At 40.0% G+C, this 27,581-nt stretch overlaps 1 protein-coding gene across 6 annotated transcripts in view; it reads left to right on the forward strand.

Moving 5' to 3' along the window:
* Window positions 1-26,957, forward strand: part of ALS2 (alsin Rho guanine nucleotide exchange factor ALS2) — a 39,804-nt gene extending 12,847 nt beyond the window's left edge. For 4 of the 6 annotated variants that reach the window (XM_063162386.1, XM_063162388.1, XM_063162389.1 and 1 more), the window contains exons 5-34: window positions 148-508; window positions 1,366-1,534; window positions 1,999-2,095; window positions 2,496-2,573; window positions 3,496-3,672; window positions 5,247-5,418; window positions 5,799-5,979; window positions 7,678-7,743; window positions 10,196-10,358; window positions 11,168-11,299; window positions 11,523-11,651; window positions 11,963-12,033; window positions 12,387-12,453; window positions 12,743-12,945; window positions 13,086-13,151; window positions 14,520-14,618; window positions 15,129-15,293; window positions 17,422-17,533; window positions 17,828-17,905; window positions 18,016-18,149; window positions 20,029-20,217; window positions 20,480-20,597; window positions 21,129-21,286; window positions 21,984-22,106; window positions 22,580-22,756; window positions 23,135-23,180; window positions 23,684-23,745; window positions 24,359-24,508; window positions 24,765-24,861; window positions 26,228-26,957. In XM_063162386.1, the coding sequence (XP_063018456.1) occupies window positions 148-508; window positions 1,366-1,534; window positions 1,999-2,095; window positions 2,496-2,573; window positions 3,496-3,672; window positions 5,247-5,418; window positions 5,799-5,979; window positions 7,678-7,743; window positions 10,196-10,358; window positions 11,168-11,299; window positions 11,523-11,651; window positions 11,963-12,033; window positions 12,387-12,453; window positions 12,743-12,945; window positions 13,086-13,151; window positions 14,520-14,618; window positions 15,129-15,293; window positions 17,422-17,533; window positions 17,828-17,905; window positions 18,016-18,149; window positions 20,029-20,217; window positions 20,480-20,597; window positions 21,129-21,286; window positions 21,984-22,106; window positions 22,580-22,756; window positions 23,135-23,180; window positions 23,684-23,745; window positions 24,359-24,508; window positions 24,765-24,861; window positions 26,228-26,266 (3,879 nt within the window). In that variant the 3' untranslated portion in view covers window positions 26,267-26,957. The remainder of the gene's footprint in view (window positions 1-147; window positions 509-1,365; window positions 1,535-1,998; window positions 2,096-2,495; window positions 2,574-3,495; window positions 3,673-5,246; window positions 5,419-5,798; window positions 5,980-7,677; window positions 7,744-10,195; window positions 10,359-11,167; window positions 11,300-11,522; window positions 11,652-11,962; window positions 12,034-12,386; window positions 12,454-12,742; window positions 12,946-13,085; window positions 13,152-14,519; window positions 14,619-15,128; window positions 15,294-17,421; window positions 17,534-17,827; window positions 17,906-18,015; window positions 18,150-20,028; window positions 20,218-20,479; window positions 20,598-21,128; window positions 21,287-21,983; window positions 22,107-22,579; window positions 22,757-23,134; window positions 23,181-23,683; window positions 23,746-24,358; window positions 24,509-24,764; window positions 24,862-26,227) is intronic. The other 2 variants (XM_063162387.1, XM_063162391.1) reach the window with 1 other exon arrangement.
* The last annotated feature ends 624 nt before the right edge of the window (window positions 26,958-27,581 follow it).

The raw sequence follows: 27,581 nt of genomic DNA on the forward strand, positions 1-27,581 counted from the left end.
ACAGTTAAAATACATCTATAATTTACAATAAACATTAATAATAAATATTATATGGTGTTCAGTCTGGCCCGTGGTTTGAATAGTGAATGTGTATCATCATCCTACTGTGCTGCCTGCTGATAGTTTCCCACTTCCCTTTGGTTTTAGCCATCTCAAGAGGAGCAGCTCAGTGCTTGTATCCCTGGCCCCCCAGGCAGCAGCACATCCACCCTGAACAGCCTGGTGGCCTCGTGTGCCTCAGCAGTTGGGGTGAGAGTCGCTGCCACCTACGAGGCTGGAGCCTTGTCCCTGAAGAAGGTCATGAACTTGTATGGCACATCCTCGAGTGAGCCGGGATCTCAGTCGGGCAGCAGGTCCCCGGGGCCCGAAGCTCTGAAGGACAGCCGAGAGGAGCAAGTCAGGCTGGAATCCATGCAGGGGAAGAAGAGTTCCAGTCTAGTAGATATTAGGGAAGAGGAATCTGAAGGAGGGAGTCGAAGACTTTCCCTGCCTGGCTTGTTGTCACAAGGTAAACAAGCATGTTGGGGAAAAAACACTGGAAAACTTATAATAATGTGGAGGTTTGTAAGTGAAAAAAAACCCAAATATTTATTAAACACAAATCCAATGATCTCTCAAAGATGTGTATGAATTCTAAATGATACCTTAAGGCTTGAAAGCAGTGGAGAGAGTGAAGACTAGCAGATACTGCATGCTAAGAAAACCAAAAACAGTGGGTCTACAAATGGTCTTTCTTGTTAAAATAAGGTAAAGTGAGCACATTGGAGGAGTCATATTGCCAAATGATATTTCGTGGTGGTTTTGTAGCCAAAGATAAAAATCTGTGGTCTGTAATCTGCACTGCACTGAGCTGGTTTTGAGCCAGAGACCTATAAGTATTCCAGTTCCCACTGCTGAACTTCAAAGTTAATGACTTTGTTCCCTCACAGAATTTAGTGCTGTTAATTGCTCTGAATGTATATATGGTTTAGTTCTATATTGATCTTGCATTTGAGGAGAGGTTTAGGAAGTATTGAAGTCTTCTGTTCACTCCAAGGATATATTTTTTTTTCAAAACACTTTAATGTATAGTTTGTTTTTGTTCCTTTGCTTCATTATAACTGCATGGTTTTCATATGTCTGCTATACTTTAGAAGCTGGTAAAAACTACTTGATATCTACCTGGTTTTACTACCTGTGGTACCTCTTTGTATCCATAACCTATTGTCTTACCTGTCAACCTTTGTTCTCGGGCTTGAATTAAAACTGCTTCAAGAAGTTTTGATCACTTGCTATTAAGTAGTGTTGTTACTGTGTAATGCACAATCTGAGTGATGCATTTATGAAAATGATCAGAAATTTTTCTCATTCTTGGCCTCTGCTCAGTTTCCCCAAGGCTCTTACGGAAGGTAGGACGGGCAAAAATGAGGACTGTGGCTCTGACTCCAACCTACAGTGGTGAAGCTGATGCTCTTTTGCCCTCTCTAAGAACAGAGGTGTGGAGCTGGGGGAAGGGCAAGGAAGGACAGCTAGGGCATGGTGATGTTCTGCCAAGGTGAGATTTCTTTGAAAAATGTTTTTTTATTCAGTAGATTGCTAGGAAATTTTGAGTATTGAACACTCTCAGCTTCTCAAATTTAAACATCTGCCATGCAGTGTCTGCTTGTTCTTTCAGATGTTGTGATCTAATTTTCTCCAAGTAATATGTTTTAAGCTGTGTTGTTACTGAGCATCAATCAATTCCAATTTTACCCTTTGTAATCAGTAACAGTTTTGGTGATATTTTGAATTTATCCAAATTGGGGTGAGGTTTGTCATCAACTTTTGCCCTTCCTGATCATTTTGACTAAGCTGGTTTATTGCCAGAAGGTTCCATATATATTTGTTTTTTCTAATTTGTTTTGGAGAAGGAAATAAAACCTTGAGTGTTTCCACATTAACAGTACCTCTGATAATATTTTTTCTTTTTCCCACATTCTACCCCTCTTCCCTCACCTTATGTGTTCTGGGGAATGACAGGCTTCAGCCACTGTGTGTGAAAAGCCTTGATGGTAAGGAAGTGATTCACCTCTCTGCTGGTGGCCATCATTCCTTAGCACTCACTGCCAAATCCCAGGTACAAGTCATTGTTACCATTTGTTGTTTCTCAGACATAATTATCATGTTTGGTCTTTTCTAGTTTTTAGTTTCTTTTGCTTCTAAACTTTTGTTCCTGTTTGTGGGAGGCAGCATGGAAGTGTTGTGGAATGTAAATTGTATTTCTGCCCAAGTTCTGCATGTACCATCAACATTATGTTTAAAGATTGCTGTGAGTTGATTTGATGCATTCTATTTCTGAATGTGAGAAGACAATCTCAGAATGTAGGAAGGCAGTGAAAATGAAGGAAGTGCTTCTCAGTACATGACTCCTATAGCCTTGACTTGTGTGTTTGCACTTGATGTGTTGTACTACCACAGTTCAGTATGTTTCCATGTATATAAATGTTCATTCTGATGTTCAGCACTGCTTCTTGCAGGTGTATTCCTGGGGCAGTAATATCTCTGGCCAGCTTGGTCACTTGAACTCCCCAACAACCGTCCCTCGTCTTGCAAAGGTACTTTGTTTTCTGTGGTTTTCTTCTTGTACAATTGAATGCAGAGTAATTTCTGAGAAGGAACTGTTCATGGATCTATGTGCTATTTAATAACAGAGCCCTTGATTTTCTTTGGCTTATGCTGTAAAATGATCTTTAGGTGAGCTTGTGAAAATCTACGCAAGAAATCATTTTCACAGACTTCTTCTGGTTTTTGACCACAGTGAAGCTCTAGAACTGAGAAATGTGACTGTTCTATTTTCCTATCAGATTTCACTTTTACCTTATGTTTGATTTCTCTGATATTGATGTTGCAGTGTTGAAACTTGTGAATACTTCAGAGCTCTGTTTTTATTCTAAACAATTGTTTCTAGTGTTTTTAGTTTGGTTGGACCACACCCACATTTTTTGTTCGTTTCCTTATTTCCGGAGCTTTGCAGAATTTTGGCAGTGGGTTTTCTCTTTGTTTTGAACTTTTCACCACATTGAGTGAATAGCAAAATAACAATTTTTGGGTTAGACCACAGCCTTTCCCATGTTTTCTAGTGCTCATCTTAATGGAAAGCTAGCTGCATAGTTGTCCTGCTTAGGCCTTATGCAAATTAATGTACAGCAGATTCATTGTCTCCCAACTTTATATAGATTTCCCAGTTAAATGTAGAGAGGAGAATAGTGTTCCACTTTAATCAAACTCACTTGATGCCCATTTAAAAATAAAACTGATTTGTAACTGAAAGGCAAAAAAACTGGAAAGAGTTTTCAGTATATGTGCAAGGAGTTTATATGTTATGAGACACTGAGGCTGAAAAATTGGCTGGTTATTGCAATAGTTTGTTCTTGGCAGGTGAATTATGTACATGTGTGACTAGAAGAGTTATATACTTTTCTCTCCTTCCAGCTTTGGGTGATGATTTTTAATGTCTTCCTTCCTCCTGAATTTTAGGTGTGTGGTGAAGGTATTTGGACTACAGCAGCAGGACTAGATTATTCTCTCTTCTTAGCAGATGAGAAAGACTTCCAGCCTGGATTATATTACTGTGGCCAGGAGACATCAACAGAAAATAATTTGAATGAAAATAGCTGTTCTAAGAGTCCAGCTTTGTTAGTAGCTTGTAGTAAGGTGAGTGTTATTTCCTTTAAATCAGTACAGATCATACTGGTGCTCTTAGGAAACAGCGTGGTGCTGGTGGCTTGATGAGCTGTAAGGGTGTCAAGGCACATGGTTGGTTCCTAGTAGTCAAACGAGGAGCACATTGGATGGGGTGCAGAGAGGAGGTCAAGTTAGTATTGTTCTCTCCCCTGCCTGTTTCTTGGCCTTCCCTTCTGTTTGAGGGACAAGGAGGTGTTTCTAGTGTGTTAATCCATTACCTTACATATGTGTGTGTAGAAAGTCACACTTTTATTGTGCTCTGCTTCACCAGTCTTTGTGTCCAGGCTTCACTGCTACTGCTCTTCACTTGCTTGTCTCTCAACTGGCTGAGGCCACGGGCTGCTCTGTTCTGTAACTCCATTCTGCCTCTTGTTAGTGACTGGGCAGAAGGTCCCCGTGAGTTCTGCACCTTCTCCTTCCCCACCCCTCCCTTTCACATGAGTGCAAAGGGAGATCTGAGCAAAAATGTGCATTTGATGTCAATGGGAGACAGGGGCTGCCCCTACACAGATTTTTTCATGAAGCTGAATCTTACATGTGCCTTGAGGTTGGCATGAGGTTGCAGTGTGAACTGTGATTACATGTCCTCTTCCAGTTTGTGTATGGCTTCAAACCAACATGAGTTTAAAGTAACGAAAAGGAAATTATGAGGGCAGAGAGTGTCTCTGCCTTAGCTCCTCTGGGTATCACTGCTATTTCCCTAAATTGAGCAGGAAAGCTGTTTGGGAAGTGTTTTGAGGAGGGACAGAGACTTAGACGCTGGGTCTATGTCTGTGCATGCAGACACACACACCTGTATGCCTTCTGTAAGATTGTTGCTAGCCATTCCCTTCTCTTCAAGGGTTACTGGTAGGCTCTTGCATATAAGAACTGGTTGCCTGTGGAACAGCTTGGCTCAGTGTTTCAAAGGAATCCTCTATTTATCAATCAAGGAAATAAAAGTAGAGCTCAAACTCTGAATTACACACTTTTGCATGTGCGCCAAAATTCATGAGGAACCATAATGCATCAGTGGCACTTGTGCTGACCTTAGATAAGAATTCTGCTTTGAGCTACTGTGGAAAGCAAGTACTACTGTTAATAATATTGCAGTATCAATAAACTGGATTCTTATCAATAAATTGGCATATTCTGGGTCGAGAAAGGACCTGTCTAGAGCACAGTCATAGCTCTAATAAATTATATTCTTCATATTTAATAGGAGAAATGTATGATGTACTGAATTGAAGGTCACTGTCTCTTAAACATGGAATGGTAGTATGAGCCACCTTAAAAGGTGGTTTATGTATTTATTGTCTTTTGGTTTTGTCAGAGTCAGGAAAATGAACAGCAGTTCATAAATGTATCTTCAACTTTTGTCATTCCTGTATTAAGACAGTATTGAGTGGGTTGTTTGTTATTGAAGGTAATTAATGCTTACCATCAATTACTACCACTTAGCTCTTCAAGATATGCTTTATTTGCATTACTCTATTTTCAAATTGGGGTGTAAAAAGAAAAACATTAAAGCTGCTGTTTTTTCTTTTCTCTTTTTCATCTTTCAGATAGGGTACATAAGCAATGTGATAGCTGGTGGTGACAACTGTCTGGCCTTAGTTGACAAAAACGTAATGGGATATATTGCCAGTTTGCATGAGTTGGCTGCTACTGAGAGAAGGTTTTATTTCAGACTGAGTGAGATCAAATCTCAGGTTCTTAGACCTCTTTTAGGTTTAGGTAAGACCTTCTTTTAATGTTTTCCTTGATATCGTTCTCCCTACAGTTTCTGTTATGCAAAATTTAAACCTAATAAGATATTTTCAAGATAAAACTAAGCTCTTGCTTTCTCCCCTGTTTGGATGAAGAGATGAAAGACAGTTGCATTTTGACAGTGTTCATTCTGTTAATATTTGCACTTTCCTGATGGTTTCACCTGAAATACCTTCATTATTTGAGCTGTATTTAGTCTAAAACTGTTGAATTTCTGATTCTGGATAATGTATCCATGAGGTGAAAGTACTGATAAAACATCTAAACAGCACTATGTTGAGATTTTCTCTGTTAATGGGTGCTGCTCTTTCATAAGGTAAGCTAAATTGCTTTCTGGTCTGTTACAGATAATTTGGGCAATGCAAATGCAATCCAGTTGTTGCAGGAAATGGCAAGCAGGTTCAGCAAGCTGTGCTATCTCATTGGTCAACATGGAGCTTCTTTAAGTAGCTTTCTTCATGGAGTAAAAGAAGCCAGGAGCTTGGCCATCCTGAAGCATTCCAGTCTCTTTTTGGATAGTTACACTGAGCAAGTATCCAATTCCCTCTCATCTTGAGTCTCTGCAGGCTTAATCTACTGACTGCAACAAGCCCTGAGTTAAGGGAAAGTAGGTCATAAGGAAAGCTATGTGACTGTTGCATTGTTGTGATTTAGAAATGTGTGGAGTTTTACACAAATGGATTCATTTTTAGTGAGATGTATTTCCAAGTCTTCACCAGTGGAGCACATGAACAGCATCACCTTCCTTTGTGTAAAACTCTGGGTACAGATTCTTCTTTGGTTGCTGCCTATAAACCTAAATATTCATCACTTATTAAGGATCTTGTGTAGTATAATGTGACAAGACTTACCATTGCTAGGTTACACCGCTGCTAATTAGAGCTGCCTTTGGGGGTTTATTGAGGTTACAAAATGCTTTTTCAGTAGCCATTAACTAAAGATTGTCTTCCAGACAAAAATTCTTCTGTCCTCATGCCTGCTAAACAGCTGGCATTACACCTGTCACCCAAAAGCTGGAGCTGCTTTAGTACTGAGCATTAAGTCTGGATTTTCCTAGTTATTGTTTTTATTGGCTTAATGCATTTTGGGAGAGAAGACCTATGCACTCAGCCTGTTCTCTGTCTTTCCTGACAGTAACTTCTAGTTTCTGGACAATTTTATTTAAATGTGACAGAAGTCTCATCATACTTAATAATTACAGGTTTTTGTGAAAAATAATGGTTTAACAGAAAGTTTAAAAGTGTTGTATCTTGGTTACCAGATATCTGAAAATATCTAAGGAAACAAAATTTTGAGATTATCTACTTGTTATTATGCAGTAGTTGTCAACTTTGTTATGCAATAGCAGTTTGATGGACAACTAGTTGCACTTTTTTTGAACACAGACACAACTAAGAACATTTTTGCTAGGTCAGTGACAAACTTATGCTGTATCACCCTAAAAGAAGCTTCCATCTTTGTTTATCATATAGATTGTTCATAAATCTAAATACGTGTTTTCTCATTTTCTTACTTAGTCTTCAACTCGAATTTTTCTTGTAACCTAGATTTTCAAAATTGGTTCTCATTACTCAGAATAGAAGGTTTTAATTTTTTCTTCCTCAAAGACTGAAGTACCTAACCTCTGTTCTCACTACTGCTTGTCTTCTGCACTCCCTCTTTGCTCACTATTGCTTACATGTTTTTATGTGTATGGCATCAGAGCCTTGGTGTTACACCATGAGTATCTTTCAAGATCAGTCAGGCAACACAAGTATCATCTGTTAAATGGGCTAAGCAGAGACCTCTTCCCTTGGAAAAGGGTGGTTTTGTTTTGTTTTTCTAATGGTGGTGGAGAGAAGTCATAGAATGTTGAATAGCAGGAAAAGAGAAAATTCCTCTCTTGAAATTTCCATCCTGACTGTAATTAGAAGCTAGTAGTACTAAATGGTTCAAACAGGTAGTTTATTCTGTACACACCCAAATCTGAGAGAAACAAAAATAAAAGTCAAGTAAGCCCTCTGCATTGTGCTAATGGCAGCAGAAATGTGTAGTAGTGCATGTTCACTGCTCCATGTGGAAGGTGAATGCCAAGTGTTCAGTAACAGAGTATTGCTCAAGTACTCTATAACTTGTGTAGTAAAAGATATTACAGAGGTCATCATAAACTCTTGAACATTTCAACAGTTGCTGCTTTCTGGGATGTTTTCACTTTCTAATTGAAGATCTTTTTCTTCCCTATATTAGGTATTGTACTTCAGTAACAAACTTCCTTGTAATGGGAGGATTTATGCTCCTTGCAAAGCCAGCAATGTAAGCAAACCTTTACCATTTTTTGAACATTTTTATCAATTAACTGTAAAGAATTGAGAGGGCATGTGTGTAGTAATGACCATGCAGAGACTGGCTCTCAGCATACTTGAGTACACTAATTCCTTTTCCTTCAAATCAAGAGAAAGTTACCTCCTCTTAACTGTGATGAAGAATTTAGCTTAAAATGCTGCTGAGTTCATTTAGTTCATCTTGAAGGTGGAGAAAGGCGGAAAAAAAGCTTGTTATTGGGAGTTCCTTCAAAGAAACAGAGTTCAGGTCATGATTTTTTTTAAAACTTTAGATAAATGAGGTTAAATGTTCATCATTATTCAGTGTTAGTGTTTATTCTTTCAAACATTGCTGTCAAGAAAATACCAAAGAAAATTAGCTCCAGTAGATTAGATGAATTCATTTCATTTGAATTCTTAAAGTTTATGGAAGTGCTTTAAAATGATGCAAAAATATTTCTGCATGTGCATCTTCTCTGCTTCTCAAGGTTTCTTTGCCCTATTTCATGCTGTAAATGTGAGGAAGGAATTGTATTTGAAGGACTGAGACAGTACAGTTGAGGTTTCCAGATCCTGAAGCTTTTCTCTTATTTCTGTAGAGTTTTTGCCTAGGAAATAAAGTAGTCATGCTGGGTCTCTCACCCTAGTGCTCTGAAGAAGTTGTACTGAGGGTAATTTTTAATTTGTCTGTGAAATTGCTGCCTTTCCTTCACAAATTCTGTAACTGGGACTAATTCAGTTAATGTTTATGGAGTGCTTTGAATGCAGTATAAATTACGGTACTGGAAGTTCTTGGAAATGCTGGTACCTAGGACGAAGAATATTCTGCCCTCTGAGGATCAGTGCCAAAGTCTAAATACAGAATCACCCTGCTGAGAGATACTGAGAATCTTTTTTCATTGGTCAGGATTTTTGGGATGACTTAGAGGAAATCTTAGTTCAAGTATAAGCTTGTTTATAATTCATACTGAAATCACCCAGTGCTGAATTCATCACCTCAGTTGTCACTGCTGGGTGTCACAGCTTCTCCTCCTGCAACCAGGGTCTCATTAGGTAAATAACACTTCAGGGAAGAGATGTGTGCAAGTTTTGTCCTGCTTCTTGCAAAGGAAAGTTAATATCTTTGATGCTAATGATGAATTTCCCCCCCACTCTCTCCCTGAGGGGTACTGTCTTAAGTAAATGGTTAATGGTGTCAGGCCATCTTTTATGGATGTTCTGCAGCATGAATGCATTAGATGTAGTCCTGACTTTAAAAAAGGTCCCAGCTTCAATGGAAGTCTCCATAGTTGGCAGGTTTTTGAGATGTCCTCTAAAAGAGTAGACAAGCTGTAATGAATGTTGTCTATTATTATTTGATGCTTTTCAACAGAGAAACCTCCATGTGAGGATCTCAAAATTAAAAATAGCAAGCTGTCCAGAGGCATAAATTTAAAATTAGGAAAAACAGTCTTCTCTCAAAGGAAGACTTTATTCCTAAGGCTTGTTCAGTAACAGAGTTCTTAAGTACCACTAGCAGACCTGGACAAAGCACAGTAGTTTGTGTGAGATGGCATCTCACTAATTGTGTAGCATTCTTAGGGAGTCTGCTGTGAACTCTGATCTGTTTTGCTGTCCCTGGGACCTGCTTTCTCAGCCTCACCTGATTCTTGCAACTTGTGGTTTAACTGCTTCCCAGCTGGATGTGTTTCAGTGCACCTGTCCTGTGTGCCAGCACTGGTGAGCACACACCTACAGCAAAGGAGAGGGAAAAATAGATGTGCTTTCCTTTTAATGAGGAAATTCTGGGTTTGTGTGCTAATGTATTGTCTTCACAATCATTTCCCTCTTCTTCTCTGAACTAGATTAGTTCTCCCTCTTGGAAATCAGACTGAGGATTGAACAGATTTCCTGCCTTTCTCTGAGGAAGGATGTAATTTCTGTAGTTAGGGGAAGAACTGCTCAGTTGCCTTGAACAACAGAGGGAGAAGAAATTATTTCAGTATATTTAGGGAAGTGCACTAGAGCAAAGTTAGGATTCTTTCAGGCCTTCTTGCATGAATCAATAGTGTTAGAAACTTGCTACTCTAAAAGCAATGGGGATGTCTTTCTCACCTGTTTGTTCTTTACTCATCAGGTGGTAAAGAGGAAAAAGGCAATTGGTTACACTCCAAGTGAGCAACATAGTCAACCTCCTTCAGCCAGTTTGATGACTGAGCATATGAAATAAGAAGTAAAAAACAAGTCTTGTATTGCAGTTTTAGCTACATATCTTTACTGCTGTACTTCCTGAAACTAAATTGTAAATAGATGAAGAAGCAGCGTGCACTTGCCCTTACAATTTTTATGGGTTTATGATAATTCAAAAAGGGGCAATCTGGGCTCATTTACATAACACATCACTGATGTCTTAATGTCTTTTTTCTTCTCTCATCCCTCTGTTTCCCAATGGTCCCATCATTTAGGGACTTCTTGAGTAAAAACCAGGAGCTGTTACAGAAACTGTCTGAGAAGAATGAGGAAAACCTCCAGCTAGTAGAAGTTTTGAATGCTCTGTTTTTCATGCCATTTGGACGACTTCATAATTATGCCAGAACTTTGCTAAAGCTTGCCACGTGTTTTGAAGTGGTAGGATGGTTTTTCTATCTATAGTGCAATAAATAAACACATGAAACTTATAGCTTGGAAGTAACTGTGTGAAGCAAATGCCAGGTAATTAAAACCAGTTTATTCCTCAGACGAGCTACTTCAAACTTGTATTTGCTGCAGGGAAGATCTTGTGGATTTATTTGCATAATCTTACACCACTTGCACAAATCACATGACAGGTAGAAACTTGTTATTCTGCCAGAGCTTGTTTGTGTGCCTGAGTGCTTAATTGCAAATACATTGTTTTGATGTTTGCCTGTTGCTTTTCAGTTTCATCTGGCATCATTGCAGCTACCCTTGGCTGTAGTACTCTACAAAAAACACTACATATATATTAGGTAGACTTTTACCACCCATTTAGATGTGTATAATTACTTTGTTTTGAAATAAAAGATGACTAAACAGGCACAGTAACTACTTGTACATTTAGCCCAATATTGTAATTAGTAATTTAGAGTATTGTTCCTGCAGTTATGGGCACTATTTCTGGGACAGCTTGTTGAGCTGCAAGAAAGTAGATCATGTAATTGTGTATTAATCATTCTCCTTGTAACATTCAGGGACCTTCTTGTGATTTTTAAAAACCATCAGGACACTAACAGAACATGTGACCAAAAAAATAACTGTCTGCTCTGCTTATTACCCAGACCAACTGTCATGCCCTTAGTGCAGATTTAAATGATAAAATGATAAATGATAAAATGAGCAGTTGTGTTGCAGCTTGGTTGGTGGTGTTGGTACAGGGGATCAGCAGCACCCTCAGCTCTGCCTTACCTTGTGCCCTACAGGCATCTCCAGAATACCAGAAGCTGCAGGATTCTAGTTCATGTTATGAGAACCTTGCTGTCCATCTTAGCAGAAAAATGAAAGAAGCAGAATACACCCTTGGCTTCTGGAAGACCTTTCCTGGGAAAATGACGGTATGGTGATGATTGCCAGTGCATCTGCAGCTTGAATCTCTTGCTCTTGGTGCCTGTGTCCGTTACTGATGCTGCTGTCCCAGTGTTTTCCAGCTGGTGTTGCTGTAGTGCTCTTTACTTTGGAAAGGTTTGGAAAGCTTTCCTGTGAAAGACTAAAGCAGCAGCCCTCAGTCACAGTCAGTGAGGAGTGGGATTGTGTCACTTTGTGTTGCCCTCCCTGCAGGACTCCTTGCGGAAGCCGGAGCGGCGTTTGATCTGCGAGAGCAGCAATCGGGCCCTGTCCCTGCAGCATGCAGGAAGGTTCTCTGTGAACTGGTTCATCCTCTTCAATGATGCTCTGGTACATGCTCAGGTGAGCCAGCTTGCAGCCAGAAACAAAACCTTTTCTCTGCTTCAAACACCACATATTTTTCATACAGTGAAGTTTTTCCAGTGTAAAAATAAATCTGACATTATGTGTCTTTTTAACATTTGATTGCATTGGCCTGTGGCTGGCATGGTTTCTGTTGGCTGTTGCTTGAAGCAAAGTTGGTGGAAAGAGTCCCTAATGCTCAGTTTTTGCTAGTTCTCAAACAAAGGGGAAAAAATAAACCATTTGGGAAAAAAGTGGGGCTGGGTTAATGGATCAGTAACTGGTGATGTTTCCCTTCTCCTTTCCTACAGTTCTCAACACACCATATCTTCCCCTTGTCCACACTGTGGGTAGAAGCTCTTTCAGAAGAGACTGGTAATGTGTGAGTATTCTTGCTTGTGGTGCTGAAACAGTCTGATCTTTTGGGAGAAAAGATGAGCATTTTGTAACCAATTACTGTGAACTTGGAGTGGAATGCAGTGATTGCAGCCATATCTACCCTTTTTTCTTGTTTCAGAAAATGTATTTCTGTGTCTTAAAAAAAGTTGTGTAAACATCAGAAAGATTAAGGTGGTCGAGAGGGAAGCAAGTCTTCTTTCTGCTGCTTCTTTTTATTGCTAACTTAAAGGGAATCCTAGCTGGGGTAGGGAAGAGAAGGCACAATATCAGTGCTCTAAGAAATCTTGGGGTTTCAGGATGGAATTTCACCGATTAAAATACTTTTTCCCTGTGTAGGAATGGGTTGAAGATTACAACACCTGAAGAGCAATTTGTTCTTGTTTCTTCAACACCACAGGAAAAGGTGGGCATTTCTACAAATTTAAAACAGCTTCAGTGATACAGATGAGGCTTTTTCCCCCTTTGTGAAATCAAACTTGGAGAAGGATTTTCCTGAGTATTCCCCAGTAATGAAGTCTTTCTGCAGCTGAGTGTGCAGGCTGGCTGTGCATGGTGCCTGAGTGTAGCAGCGTTGCAGTGCACAGCACTGTGCTGAGCAGTGCCAGTGGCATGACTGTGCTTGCTGTAAAGGTGAGAGCTGGTGCAAAGACAGCTGCTGGCTAAATTCTGTCATGAACCACTTTCTGTTTCAGACCAAGTGGCTGAGGGCAATAAGCCAAGCAGTGGATCAGGCCCTTAGAGGGACCTCTGACATGGTCCTGTACGGAGCTGGTGGGAATGTGCCAAGACAGGAACCTCCTATTTCTCGCAGTGCCAAATACACCTTCTACAAGGACCCTCGATTCAAGGATGCTGTTTATGATGGGAGGTGGCTTTCAGGAAAACCCCATGGAAGGTAAAAGCACTGGAATGGAGCTGTTGAAACCAAAATGAAGTGATTGCTGTAGCAATAAGTAGGCTCACTCACAGAAGGTATTTTTAAAGTGCAAAATGAACTGATTATCTTACATATTTGCATGGGTTTGTATTTTCCAGAGGGATCCTAAAATGGGCAGATGGACGAATGTACTCTGGGACTTTCCGGACAGGGCTGGAGGATGGGTAAGATATCCTAACTACTTGTGGAGCCAGGCAAGAAATACTTTTTGTTGTAGGAGCAAACAACAAAACCTTTTTAATTAAAGGTTTTGCAGTGAATCTTACTGGCCTGTCTTACAACATAGTGATGCATCTTCTCTAGTGTTTTCTTTGCTATATTTCTGGTAGAGCAAAGGTTTAGTAATTTAGAAAAGAGACAAAATCTTGAACTGAGACTTCAGGGTTTGGGTGAAAACTAATGAGAGTATGTGATCTTGATGATGAAGATAACTAGTACAGAGGAGACTGAAAGTAGGCTGAATGGAAGGTCTGAAACAAATAAAAGCACTTGAAAATAACTCAATATATTACACAGCTTTGAATTAATCTGTAGACTGCATTGCCAAGAATCTGCTTAGAACACCGTTGAGGCTGAGATATTAATTTATTTCCAAAGGCATTTTTATCTGCATCTTGTGAGCAGACATGCTTGTATTGGGCAGGATAAAAATATGTGAGAAGTCTTATTGACTTTGAGATGTATTTTCAAAATACTGGGTTGGAGGGGAATTGAAATGGGGTCTGACCGCAGACAGCTTTTTAAAATTCCTCTTAGCTATAATGTCAAACTATAAAACAAGATTAGAGCTTTGGTCATTTGTAACTAAGTAACTAATCCTGGAGATTTTAGGGTTGTTGGAGATGGAAATACTGCAAACAAGTCCCAGCCAGAAAGAAATGGATTAGTATTTAGCTGTAATTGCTGAAATTATCAAATGTGTATACTTGTATTTCAGCATGCATGTTATAGTCCCAGCAGTTAACAGCAGTGTCATGTTGGGAGGACATGTTCTGAGGAGAACCTTCAGAACTGGATTTTGATCTCCTCAGGAGATGAAAATCAATAAATACAGTTGTGTATCTCATTCTTTTCAGGCATACTGAAACTGTGAATAATTCCTTGTCACTGAGCATTATTGGAAGCTAGCATCTTTTGAAAAAATCTTTTCTGTAGCATTACATGCCCTTATCTTTCCCTGGAATAGAGTGTACTTGAATTATCAAGAACTGAAGAAAATAATAAAGGTAGAAGCAGTCTTATGATTTGAAAAGACTCATGGCCTGAGAAAAACACTGCATTGTGACTGTGAGAGCAGTATTTATAATGTCACAATCAAACAGGAGAGAGCAGTATGGACTAAATTGACCATCTAGTGATGCTGAATTCTTACTTTCTCTTATAAAAACTATCATCTGTGACTGCTGTAGTTAAAGATGCACAAAAATGAGAGAAAGCATTCTGATTTTAGAATTGCTCTGTTTTGTGTGTCTGCTCTGTTAATGAAATGTGCTGGTGTTACAGCTGCTTGTGTTCCATCTCTGCCCTGGCAGGTATGGGGAATACAGAGTGCCTAACAAAGCACTGAATAAAGAGGACCATTATGTGGGATACTGGAAGGAAGGCAAAATGTGTGGGCATGGAGTGTACAGGTAACTTGTGGCACTTGTGTTGCTGGCACTGCATGGCTGCAGGAGAGCAGGGCTGATGCTCTGACCAAGGCTCTGTGTGTAGCTTTCCTACATTGCAGACTTGTGGTTGTAGTCAGTGTAGCTTATTTTCTGCTTTGCTCACAATGCAACTTGTACAGTGGTCAGTTGTTAATGTCTGCTCTAATGTTGCTGCCACCTGGCAATAAGAGAGGATTCTTTGCTCTGAGAGATAAGTATCACCTCCAATGGCCTTGCTTGCTGGGCAGAGAGTGGCTTTAAAACAATAAAGCATCCAAAGACTTGTATTAAAGGATCACTTTTATCCCAAACATACTTTAACTGTAGTTGCTGTTTGGTGTGGTTGTAATGCAATTCCTAGAAGGAAAAAGAGAGGGCTTATCTGTTTGGGGGAAGCACCCAGCAAAACGAATCAATCAGCAGCTCCCAAAGCAGCCCCCCAGGAGAGCAGCAGATGAAGGACTCTGAGCTGTTCCTGTGTTGCTGTTGCAGCTATGCCACGGGTGAGGTGTATGAAGGGTGTTTCCAGGATAACATGCGGCACGGGCACGGGCTGCTGCGCAGTGGGAAGCTGACCTCTTCTTCCCCCAGTATGTTCATTGGACAGTGGATAATGGACAAGAAGAGTGGTTATGGAGTTTTTGATGATATCACAAGGTAATGCTTCCACAGGCCTTAAAACTCGGGTATGCAATTGCAAAAAGAGTAGGAAAGGATGTGATTTGTGAGTACCAGGAATACTGCATGTCTTTTTCTTTCTTCTTAATTGCTGGGCTTTCTGGGTTGATGGTATAAAGAAATGAGTCTAGAAACTGCTTTTTGGTGCTGCTTCTGGAGTGAGTGGTGGAGGGATTGCACTGTTTTTTTGTCTTGTTTTCTGTCATACTCCTGCCTGAAAACTAGCTCTGAGTATGGTGTTTTATTGAGGCGTTGTGTGGTGCATGTGCTGAAAGTGTTAAGAATTCATGTGAGGAGTATTCTTTCATCTCAGACCTATGAGACTGGGTTGTTCAGTGGCAGATAATGGTGCTCATGAATTTCAACTCATGCTCAGATTTTCCATTGGCTTATTCTCCCAGTGCAGTGGAGGGAAGATGCTTCCTCTCAGGGCAGATTACTGAAATGACAGAGACAGACTTGCACTAAATATGTGCAGTAAATGAACCCTGAGCACACATCAAGATAATCTGTCTTTCTGTCACCAATTTAATGGTGGTTTTTTCTGGAAAGAGCTTTTGGTGAATGCCCAAGGAACTGTTGTTGGTTAACTGAATGCCCACTTGAAAAGCCAAGCAGGCAAAAGTCTGGAGTGTAAAGTGGAGATGTTTTTCTGAAACAAAGCTGTTGTAACATCTCTAGGTATTTCTTCATGTTGGTTTTGCACTTAGTCTTGCTCAGGGTTGGTGGTTGTTCTTACTCTGTAGTGCCAAGACATGTCTGCATACTTTCTTTAGTCATTTATCTTTCTGGGACAAATAGATACCAGCTTTTCTTGCAAATCCTCTCACCTCCAGAATTTGTAAATGCAATGTTAATTCATGGTGAAGGAGGAGTGTGGCATTTGCTTTTCACTCCAGCACTACTCAAACATGAGTGAGCTGCCCTGATGTAGTTTTGCTTCTGGTGTTGGGGAGGTAATCTGTGTGTCTTTGTGTCCTCAGGATTTGTTTTCTGCACTTATTCTGCAGCCCAGACAAAAAAGGAATAGCTGCAGACACTATTGCCTGCTGTCATTTTTGCAAAACAGTTATTTGAACAAGTGGGACTTTGAGTTTCCATCCCAGTAACTGAGCGTGCAGAATCTCTCTCCAAGAGCCCTTCACCCAGCAGAGGCCTCTGTAGCTGGCAAGATGAATCATCAGAGGATCTTCCTGCCACCCTATGGGGCCAGTCAGCTGGGAAACACCCCTGAGCTTAGTTTAATGGTTGGACTTACTCTCTTTACTATAAACATAGTTTTTCCTGGGTACATTTCAAGGAAAATGCTTGGTAACAAGCAGAATTGTATCAAATCAATTACTAGTTTCCCTCTAAAAGCAGAAAAAAAGGCCTTGAGAAGTTAATATTTTATTAATTGCATGAGGGAAATGTCACATTCTCTTCCAGAACTGGAAAAATAGGTTGTTTGGAAATATTTGAGACTTGCACTAAGTTTCAAACAACTCTAGCCTGACATCTATGCACTTATATAAAGAAAAAAAAAGTATTTTAAATAGTCTGAAAGAGGCTGATGTTTATTTGTAAGCAATCTTTAATTGTATAATAAATTTTTTTATTTTGTGACCTTTGTTAGGCTGTTATATAGAAACTTGGCACAATATGATGTGTTTCTTCACAATATTTGTACTCTTAATATTTCAAAAATGTCATGTATGACTTTCTAGGTCTCCCTCCTATTCCCCAAGAAGAACAGCTTGGTTTCTTTTGATTTTTTTATTCTCTTCAGTTTGAGCCATCAGACTTTAGGTAAAAGAAATAAAAACTTTGGTAAAGCAAGCTGCTCAAGTTCCTTGGGGCGTGCAGTGGGCTTAACAGGGCTGCAGCACTGTTCCAGCTCATCAGCTTGCTTGGATATGGCCAGTTTGGAATGTGAATTGGGAAAGAAAGTTCACTCTAATTTATTTGTACCAAAAATAGTCTGGTGAACCTCAACTGACAGACCCCAAGCAAGTGCTCTGTGACTCTCTTCTGATGATTTCTTTAATGGTCATTGTGGCTGTAAAGCCAAAGAAAGAGTAGAGATGTACTATTTAGGCTCTGTTTTTCCCACTTCATTTTTCTTCAGAGGAGAAAAGTATATGGGAATGTGGCAAGATGATGTTTGCCAAGGCAATGGTGTTGTGGTTACTCAGTTTGGACTGTATTATGAAGGAGCCTTCAGCAGCAACAAAATGATGGTGAGTTGGACACCAGACCCTGGGCTTAGGGACTTCTCCTCTAAGTGTGGCAGCTTTCTGAGGCAGATGAGTGTGTGTTAGGCTGTGGAAACTTTCTGTTCTTCAAATCTTCTATTGCCCATGCTTTTAGAATTGCCTTTATTGTCCCTGCTCTAACCTAGGACTACTTCAGAAAGAGCTTAGAAATTACTATTTGCGAAGAATTAAAAACAGGTTTTCTAAAGTGCATCTTTACATCTGTGGTCTGCCCTTCTGTTATAATTACTGCTTTGTGTTCTTTGATTCTTTTTGTAGGGGACTGGAATTCTGCTTTCTGAGGATGATACAGTCTATGAGGGGGAATTTTCAGATAACTGGACTCTGAGTGGAAAGGTCTGTATTGCAGTTGTCACTTGTAAACTGTTAACCATCTAAGAAAATAAAAAGGTTGTCATTTGGTTCCCAATGGATTTTAGTTAAATGTTTTATTATCTTTTCTCAAGGGAACACTGACCTTGCCAAATGGAGATTATATTGAAGGTCTCTTCAGTGGAGAGTGGGGATCTGGAATAAAAATCACAGGAACCTACTTCAAACCTAGTTTGTATGAGAATGAGAAGGACAAGCCTAAAGCACTGTGAGTGTTGAATAATAAATAATTATTATTTTAAATAATAAATGTGGTTCAGTATTACTTAGGAACAGAAAGATTGTCTTTTCTCAAAGACCGGTCAAAAATACTTCTTCCAAAGAAACAGTGAGGTTTTGAAAACATTTTTCCTCTTTCTTGCTGCTAAAGAAATAAGATAAACATACTGTTACAGTTATTCTTGCTTTAATTAGTACTTGAATATGCAAATAATGGCATGAAATTACAGGACAGCTGATGTGCTGCTACTGTGCTGTAGCAGTCTAATTTTTTTTTTGTTTATGTTGGAGCTGACTGATAGAACCTGAGTTCACAGCTGCTGCTGACTTCTGAGCTCCTGAGAAAGACTTAAGTTCCATTAAATTGTTAAGTTAATAACAGACCTCTGTCTTCTGCCAGTTACTTTGTTAGCAAATTAATGAATTAAGTGTGTCATTTAATAATGCCAGTGGGGATATATTTGGACAGAGCTGACTAGATCCTCCACTTCTTCCAAACCGCGTGTAAGAAAATAGAAAGTTGCTGATTTGCAGAAAAGCATTTTAATACCATGGCAAAGATCACTTTGAAAAGTATCTGTAAACCCCTCTGTATAGCAGATGCCTTGGAGTCATCTGCTTAATTATTTCTGGGGAAAAAAACCAAAACATGTTCAAGTTCTAATTGATATATCTTTGAGTAAAAGAAAGGACAGTAAAGAGTTGATGGTGAGATGTTGGTATGTGGTAGCACCATGTAATGGTTTAGCAATTGCTGTATGGGATTCAGTGTCTTGGAAACGTGCTCTGAAATTTCAGATTAAAATGGGAAACACAGCTCTAATATTTTTACATAGATTACTTGTCAGTTGGCTTCCTGAAGCTTTCACTGGTAATTTCTTTTGACAGTGCTGACACCTACAACAGCATGCAAGTTAAGCAGGGCCTCCCTGCTGAACTGAACACTTGCAGCCTTTACAGTTGTCTGCTTTTTACCCCAGTAGGGAGTCTATGAATAAATGTATATACGTATTTTTGAGGATTGCTTGTGAAATAAGGGTTTCATCTATCCTCTTCTGACTGTCTTCAAGTTGAAAATCTTCTGGTATAATTTCTGAAAAGGCTTAGAGCCTACTTTTTCTGCTTTGTGAAACTGGCAGCATGGGGAAATTACCTGTGTTGCTAGTTCTCATCTCAAATATGCTGGAAGAAATATTAATGAGAGGTTTGACAATTTCTGACACTTCATTTAATTCAAGATAGACCTGTTAACCCTGACAGCACTTACTTGTTTTGAGAAAGCTTTTCAAAGCTGTAAATTCATTATATGTCTGAAATATCTTTATACGTGCAAAGAGCTCTTGGTTTTCTTCTGGCTACAGATGATCTCTGAGCTTTGTCTGGCAGTGAAAGGATGCCTGAGCTGGTTTTGCTCTCTATCAGCACATCCCTAACATGCCCTGCAGCATTATCTGTAGCTGCTACTTTAGGGTCAGAAGCTGTGTAGCCATCCTTGGTATTTATGTGGGTAGCTGTGCTACTTGTACACTCCAGGACAGAGAGATACTTGGGACTTACTTATGCTGTGTCCTTGCTATACAAATGTGTCCTGAGACTTCTGAATGGATACCAGTGATAAAGATAAGCACCAGACCTTTGTTGTACCATTTCCTGGAAGACTGCAAGAAAGAGTAAAACTAACAAGGTTCATAGCTGTCCTCTAATGTAGGTATTAGTAGTAGATTCTAACTTTATTCTTAGTGATAGAACATGGTTCACAGTGGAGTCTGTTAAGTTTCTCAGCTTTTGGTGTGAGACATGAGATTGACATTAGCCATGGGTGGTTTTCAAGCTGAATGTGTTGTTTCATTGCTATTTGATTTTAACAGACCCACTGGTCATTTTATTAGGCGGAAACTTGGGATCCTGGCAGTGTCCCCTGATGAGAAATGGAAGGCAGTATTTGAAGAATGCTGGAACCAGCTTGGCTGTGAGAGCCCTGGCCAGGGGGACAGATGGAAGGCTTGGGACAACATTGCGGTGGCTCTGACCACCAACCGACGGCAGCACAAAGACAGGTAGGCTCCTAGAGGATGTGTCACCAAGCAAGAGAGGATGGAGAGAGAAACTGCAATTGCACTCAGCTCTACACTTGAAACTGGCTGTAAAGTTTTAGTTAAAACAGCAGCAAATCCCAAACGAAATCATAACCTTACTGCTCTGCACTACAAACCCTTTCAGGGACATGCTGATGGTTATTCCTAGTTGAGTTGTTAATGTCAGGGGTTTTTCCCCATTGTGTGTCTCAACCTGTACAATGTCTGTCTTTTTAAACTGCAGCCCAGAATTACTGAGCCGCTCACATACTCAGACACTGGAAAGCTTGGAGTTCATTCCACAACACATTGGTGCCTTCACCCTGGAAAAATATGAAAATATAAAAAAATATTTGATAAAGGTATTGTGACTGAAATGCTCACATAATAAGGCATGACAAGCTCACTTTGTAATAGCTTTCCTAATTACTTCCATATTTGCACTCTTGTAATCCATAGTTCATGTTTGCTCATCACTTATTATATTGAAGTCCACAACTAAGACTAAAATAATTGAATACCTAATGAATGCTCTCTTAAAGTCACTTTCTGTTCAGTTACTGTTTTCATTCTTTAATGTTGGATCCCAGCAAAGCATCTTGAAATACTTGCTAATTTTTGCATGTCGATTTTAAGAGTACTGAGCAGATGACTAGTCCAAGTAGTAGCGCAAGTTCTTGTACTGTCTTGACTCCTATAAATTGTGTTTAGCTGACACAGAAATTTTATAATTCAAATGGCAATTTGTTAAATATAGCTCATTTTTTAGATACTTGTAATATTTTCTTGTAAGCCTGTTGTTGGATCTTTCACCCATCTGTCTTGGATTCCATTTTTTTAAACTTGTTTGCCATTGACCTATCTGACTGGCCAATTAATATACATTGTCTCAGGCTTGTGATACTCCTCTGCATCCCTTGGGCAAGCTGGTGGAAACACTGGTGGCTGTCTACAGAATGACCTATGTTGGTGTAGGAGCCAATCGACGACTGCTGCAGGAGGCTGTAAGGGAGATCAAGTCCTACCTCAAACGCATCTTCCAGCTGGTCAGGTAATGAGACTCATTTCCAAGTCAAACTGCTGCTGAATTCATGAAAGCTGCCCCAAGTCCTGAAGCTGTCTAGTGTTGTACAGTTCAAAGGTGCTGGCATTGTAACTTAATTTTAGGGGTTGTTTGTATTTTCCTATCTTTTTAAGGAGTCTTGAATATTTTGTCAAAAATGGAAAAATTAAACTAGTGTGTTACATCCTACATCCTACATTGTATTTCAAAATGTGGCTGTAAGCAGCTCACCTGGAATATGGATTTACAGTTTAGTGTCTGTGGATATCAGTGCTGTGCAAAGACAGTGTTCAAAGGGTATAGAACACTAGTGAGAATAAGGAATCCCAGTGTATTCCATAAAATTCTTACCAATGGATGAACAATCTTCCTATGAAGAGCTGGCTTAGCTTCTTGAGAATGTGTCCTGCCAGTCTGAAAGCAGAAATACTCCAAATAACTAACAGTTAGAAGCCTTGTCTGGAGGAAAGTGATGTTAATGTAGGAAAGGTGTCCTTCTCAAGGGAGGGGTTGGCATTCCTAAGTTTTCCTCCAGGGAGCTGGTACTCTGTGTGTTACCTATGCTGTCTTAGCCCACCATATACTATTTTTGCTGTCTTTTTTTTCTCCTGTCTTGCCTTAGTGCTGAGATCTGTGGAAATGTGTAGATGTGACGTCAAATGCGTTCACGTGTTTTGCCTTTTAGGTTCTTGTTTCCTGATCTCCCGGAAGAGGGCAGCACAATTCCATTTCTGACGACGGAGTCAAAAGGAAGGCGATCATTTTGCAGTGGGAAATCTGATTCCAGATCGGAATCTCCTGAGCCAGGGTACATAAAGGAAAAACAAAGCATTTGTTGCATTTTTTTTCTTCTTTGGGGGAAGAAAGATAAACAATATTCAACTGATGGATCTAAGCAGTGGTTTATCTTCCCCTTGGGTTGTGATGACAAATTCTGATAAGCAAACTTCCATGTTATGGTTGTAATGAGCATTTCACGCTTGTCCTTGCAGTGGTTCTTTACTTAAAACAAAACTTGCTTTTGTCTGTTATGGGTAAGCAGGTTAAGGCTTGAGCCTGGGCTTCAGAAAAGCATTTTGGATAAGAGCACTGGAAGTAATTTATAATCTTATCAGAGTTGCTATTTGATGGATTTGTACTTATTTCTTTACTCTTACCCCTCATAGAATAGGCTCATGATACATGAAAGATTTGTTCCAATGATTTTCATTCAATTTTTATAGATAACTAGGTTTTTTATGTCTTCCTTTGCAAACCACCCCTTCTGGTTTTTTGTTGCAGCTACGTGGTAACCAGTTTTGGCTTGCTGCTCCCTGTGTTACTGCCACGCCTCTATCCCCCTCTGTTTATGCTCTATGCCTTGGACAACGAGCGTGAGGAGGACATTTACTGGGAATGCGTCTTGCGCCTAAACAAACAGACTGATCTGGCTCTTCTCAGCTTCCTGGGAGTGCAAGCGTGAGTACAGCAAAACAGAAACTGCAACAGGTTATGGCATGTCATTTAGTAAAGCAACTAAAACAAAGCCCCAGCTTTCTAAAGTATTTTCTCTGATTTAAATGCATCTAGACATGTCTTCAAGCTAATTAGAAGGGTTGAGAGTGAATCAGACCTTCCCTCTTCCAAAACAGGGAAGTGGAAGGGATGGGAACGAGGTAAACATTGATGTTGCTCCAAAATCAGAGACATTTCAAATTACAGTTTCCTGGGCACCTGTGTGAGGTGTAGCTGATCCTGGAGGAAGGGCTGTTGTGTCTCAGAACACGATGACTTCATTCCTGTAATGCGAAAAATACGTTAAGATTATGTTTTCTCAGTGGACTATGTTTCTTGCAGGAAGTTTTGGCCAGGAACTGTGTCCATCCTTGGAGAGAGTAGAAAGGTATGTTCATTGGGCCTTGTTTATGTGTTTTGCCCAGTGGTTCTTTCAAGAAACTGAAATCATCAAAGTGATCAAAGAATTTTTGGCCAGGCTCTTTGCTTAAGATATGCCATGTTATTATATTTCCCTTAAGTTTGCCTACTATTTAAATACTATAGTAATAACTTAGCAGGGACACTGGACTCGATCTCCAGAGGTCCCCTCCAGCCCCAGCCATTCTGTGATTTCTTACAGTGGCCATCAGGCCAGCTTTGTCACTCACTGACAGACTTGGCAATGAAATCAAGAGACCTTTGTTTGGTCTCCAGTTATGAAAGTGTGAGAATGAATGTCTAGCATAGAGATTTTCAAGCTGCTTAATTAAGAGAGTTATATGATTATATACTTTCTGCTTAGAAAAAATGTATAGTTTACATTCTTAATCATTATCTTGTTGAAAGAGGCTCAACACTGAACAGTGGGGGTACTGAACCTGCCTGATAAATCTTACCATGATTACACAGGTATCATCAAACACAAAAGATGCCTGCTTTGCCTCTGCTGTTGAATGTTTACAGCAAATCAGGTAATTCTTTGTAATTTTTCTTTCAGTGTTTCACTGTCCCTGCCACAGTAGTATCTGGTTGACTTGACTGGGATCCTTTACATGTCACTCTTTTTTGTTCACCTTTGTAAGAGAAGTCACTAAGACATTTTCCAGTTCTGAGTAAAGATGCAAATTCTCCTGCTGGGGAATGAAGTGTTGCTTCATGAACACGACTGAAAGGTGTCTGTAGGGCACCATTTAGAATCAAGGGCATAAGGATGTCTGTCAAATACACATGTGCATTTCCAAACAGCTGTGGTCAAGTCACCTGAGCATGGGAGGCTTTTCTGTGTCTGTTGTGCAAGAATTTAAGAAATTAGGAATATTTTAGAAAGGAATTTTTCCCCTTTTACTACTATATTAAAACACCATAAAAGTGTGACGAGAGTCTGCCTTGCAGTAGTGTGCCTTGCTGTGGTGCTTGTAACCTGGGTCCTGTGCAGCCTTGGCAGCCCTGGCTGCTGCAGTGTCAATGTCTGACTGACCTCCATGGGCATGGGGAGGGCCATGGTGGCCAGCAAACCCTTCCTAATTTAGATGCAGATCTCTCACTGCTTACTGTTATCCTGGTTTGCTTTTGCTCTCCAAACAGTACCACATTTACCCCAGCTGACAAGCTGAAGGTGATCCAGCAGACTTTTGAAGAGATCTCCCAGAGTGTACTTGAGACCCTTCAGGAAGATTTTCTGTGGTCCATGGATGACTTATTTCCTGTTTTTCTCTATGTGGTGCTACGAGCCAGGTAGGCACCAAGGGTGGCATCAGTCATAAGTGAGCATAGGCAGGACAGGGACTTCTGTGTTAAACACTCCTGCTGCTTGTTATGGGATTACTTACTGGCTTTTTGTAACTACAAATTCTCCAATTTGACTGTTTGCTTTGGTCTGAAAAAGTCTTGAACAGTCTTTATTGTGAAAAAGCCCTGAATTCAGAATTAAGAAACATTATACTGGCAACTTGTGTTCTCATGTTCACTTTCCCACTCTCACATGTGGCAGGATAAGGAATTTGGGGTCTGAGGTGCACTTAATCGAGGACCTGATGGATCCCTATCTCCAGCATGGGGAGCAAGGCATCATGTTCACTACCTTGAAGGTATGAAAATTATTCAGAGTTACTAAAGATTTTCTTTGGAAATAATCAGCTTTTAGCAATGAAGATCAGCTTAGGACAATTATATGAACATTAGGCTATAACTTCTTTGACTTTAATTGAAATTTTTTACTAGGATAGGCAAGGAAATTTAATGTAAAGTTTTGGCTAACCTCCTAATTGCAGGTACCTCTAAGAAAAATGGTGTAATGTGCAAATGTGGATTGCTCAAAGGTAATATTGGTTACTGTTGGAATGTTCTAAATGCTCACTTGTCATTCCCCTGCAACTTAACAAGCCTTACTCTCCCTATAAAAACTGAAATGAAGTGCTTCTTTGGAGATTAGCCATTCCATTAAAGTTTAAGTCTAACATTACATCAAGACTTTCCAAGAATGCAGTTTTAGGGAGAAAAAACCCCACACTGTCACTCTCCACATTTTATTAAGTATTCTTATCTTTTTAAGTATGGGAAAAGGAAGAGTATGTGTTTGGAAGAATATCCTCTTATACACTAAGACAATAATAGAAATACATTGTTTTGGTACCTCAAAACGGTTTGTCACGTGGATCTTGGGACAAGTCAGCAGTGTGGAGCCTTTTAGTGGTGTTGTTTTGGAGGGACACTGTTAATCTCAAGTTTAAGGAAAAATCTTAAACTGAAGTGTTAGGTTATCATGATTGTATTTTCTGTCTGTGCAAACTCAAAAAAGTTGAGTTCCAGAGGATTTTTTTAAAGACCTATTAGTTTCATAATGTTGCAAAAAAGGAAGGTTTGCATTGGTTGAAATTTACTAAGGAACCTACATGGTGGAAGCCAAAGTAGAATCTAACTTGCCATGAGTGCAAATATTGTTTGAGACATTATATTAAGTTTCTGATCCTGGCTGACCTGACCCAGTGCATATTTGAGCCATCATTAAGAAGTGAATAACTCTCAACATGCAGTCAGGGTGATGGAAACCTTTGCTTTTCACTCTGAGTGCTTTTGAAATGCTTCATCCCTGCATCCTTGTCCTGTAAAAGTATTTTCTATTTTTGAGTCCTTCTGTCAAAGGGCAAAGAGAGACTTGTAACCAAAAATATGCTTTCATCTAGGCATAGTGGGAGCTGTGAAAGTATGGAGTCCCAAATCATGCTATCTTGCTTGATTAGGTGTTGAATATAATTTGTAACTTAGTCTCCTGTTGCTCATTTTGCTAGCTCTTGTATCAGAAGGTTCTCATGTGTTGAGTGCCACTGTAGCATCACTGCTTGTAGAGAGCCTTGTCCTCTGTTTTCTTGCATAGGGAAAAAAATCAACCTTTTTGTGTGTGATGCTTTGCTGTGCACTGGCAATTGTGCTAATCTGAACTTTGTTTTAATTCAGGCATGTTACTACCAGATTCAACATGAAAAGCTTACCTAGACCATCATTTACAACCTGCCTCTGTGGGACAATTTGCTCAGTGGAACTTCACTAATAACCACTTTCCTGAAATGGCCCTTAGAAATTACTTGGTTATGGTTTTGCTGCTACAGATGAAAATATTCAGTTATTTCTTCTGAACTCTCAGTTCTAAGATTCAACTGAATCAAGACTGCAGCCAGCTTTCTGTGAAGTGGTGAAGTTAAAGACTTGGTTTGTCAAGTACCTACCAAGAAGAAATACTTTCCTGTTCTAACAGAAAGATAATTTACTCCTTTTAAATTAACCGTGCTGCACAAAGGCATGGCATCTACATAGAACACATGTGAGAGTCTGGACCGCATGGCTTCCAAAGCAGTGGGTTTGTTTTTATTATTCCTGGTCTGTCAGCAGAAATGTTTAAAGGGAATGAATTGCACCACAGAACCATTTGGTCTTCCTGAATTAAGCTGTATGTTTGTTTATTTAAGAAAATAGAAATATGTTAGTATTTATAATGGGTACCTATAGTGTGTTTGGCGGTAACGGTTTTGAGGTATCTGTGTTGAACAGCATTGCTGAATGCAGTATTCATGTGCTGTTGTGAAATAATCACACTGTTATGGACTTCCCTATTTACTAGAATTGTAAATATACAGGCATTTACCATTCTTTCTGTTTATGAAATAAATAAAAGGCACTGACCACTTCAGATTTTGGCACTGAATGAAATGCTGTGCAGTGTTCAGTTTGCTTACCCTGAGGACAGATGCTGTCTCTGTCAGCCCTTGTGGGCTGATGAAGAAGGGTGCTCTTACACAGATGTGCTGGGTTGGCCTTGGTTAACACCAGGCTCCTCTCTCACTCCCCTCCTCAGCAGCAGGTGATGTCCAGTCCCTTCCTGGGAAGGAGGGCTTGGCATGCAGAGCTGTTGCCTCAGAAGCGAACTCCTGGCACCAATGCCAAGCTCTTCCCACTGCAGGAAGCTCCTGGGCAGTTCACTCCGCAGGCTGTGTTGGGGTGGCTGCTCCAGTGGGTTTGGAACTCTGCTGTGGCTCCTGGTTCTGCCTGTGCCGAGCTAGAGCTGCCTCTGAGGCAGAGCTTCAGCGCTTCCATGCTTCCCACTCGGAGCAGGACACACTGGGCTGTCTCTCCTGGCACTAATTACAAGGTGTTTCCCTGCAGTCCCTTCGCATGATCCTGATCACACCTGCTGGAGCACTTCACCTCGGAGGCTGCAGAGAAGGCATTTCCCTGGGGAAGGGAATCTGTGAGTGTGTGTGTGTGTTCTGTGGTTTAAGGCTAACTTCATTTATACCAATAACACTGGTGGGTA

Source organism: Melospiza melodia, chromosome 8 (assembly GCF_035770615.1).
Source record: "Melospiza melodia melodia isolate bMelMel2 chromosome 8, bMelMel2.pri, whole genome shotgun sequence".
Classification (NCBI taxonomy): domain Eukaryota; kingdom Metazoa; phylum Chordata; class Aves; order Passeriformes; family Passerellidae; genus Melospiza; species Melospiza melodia.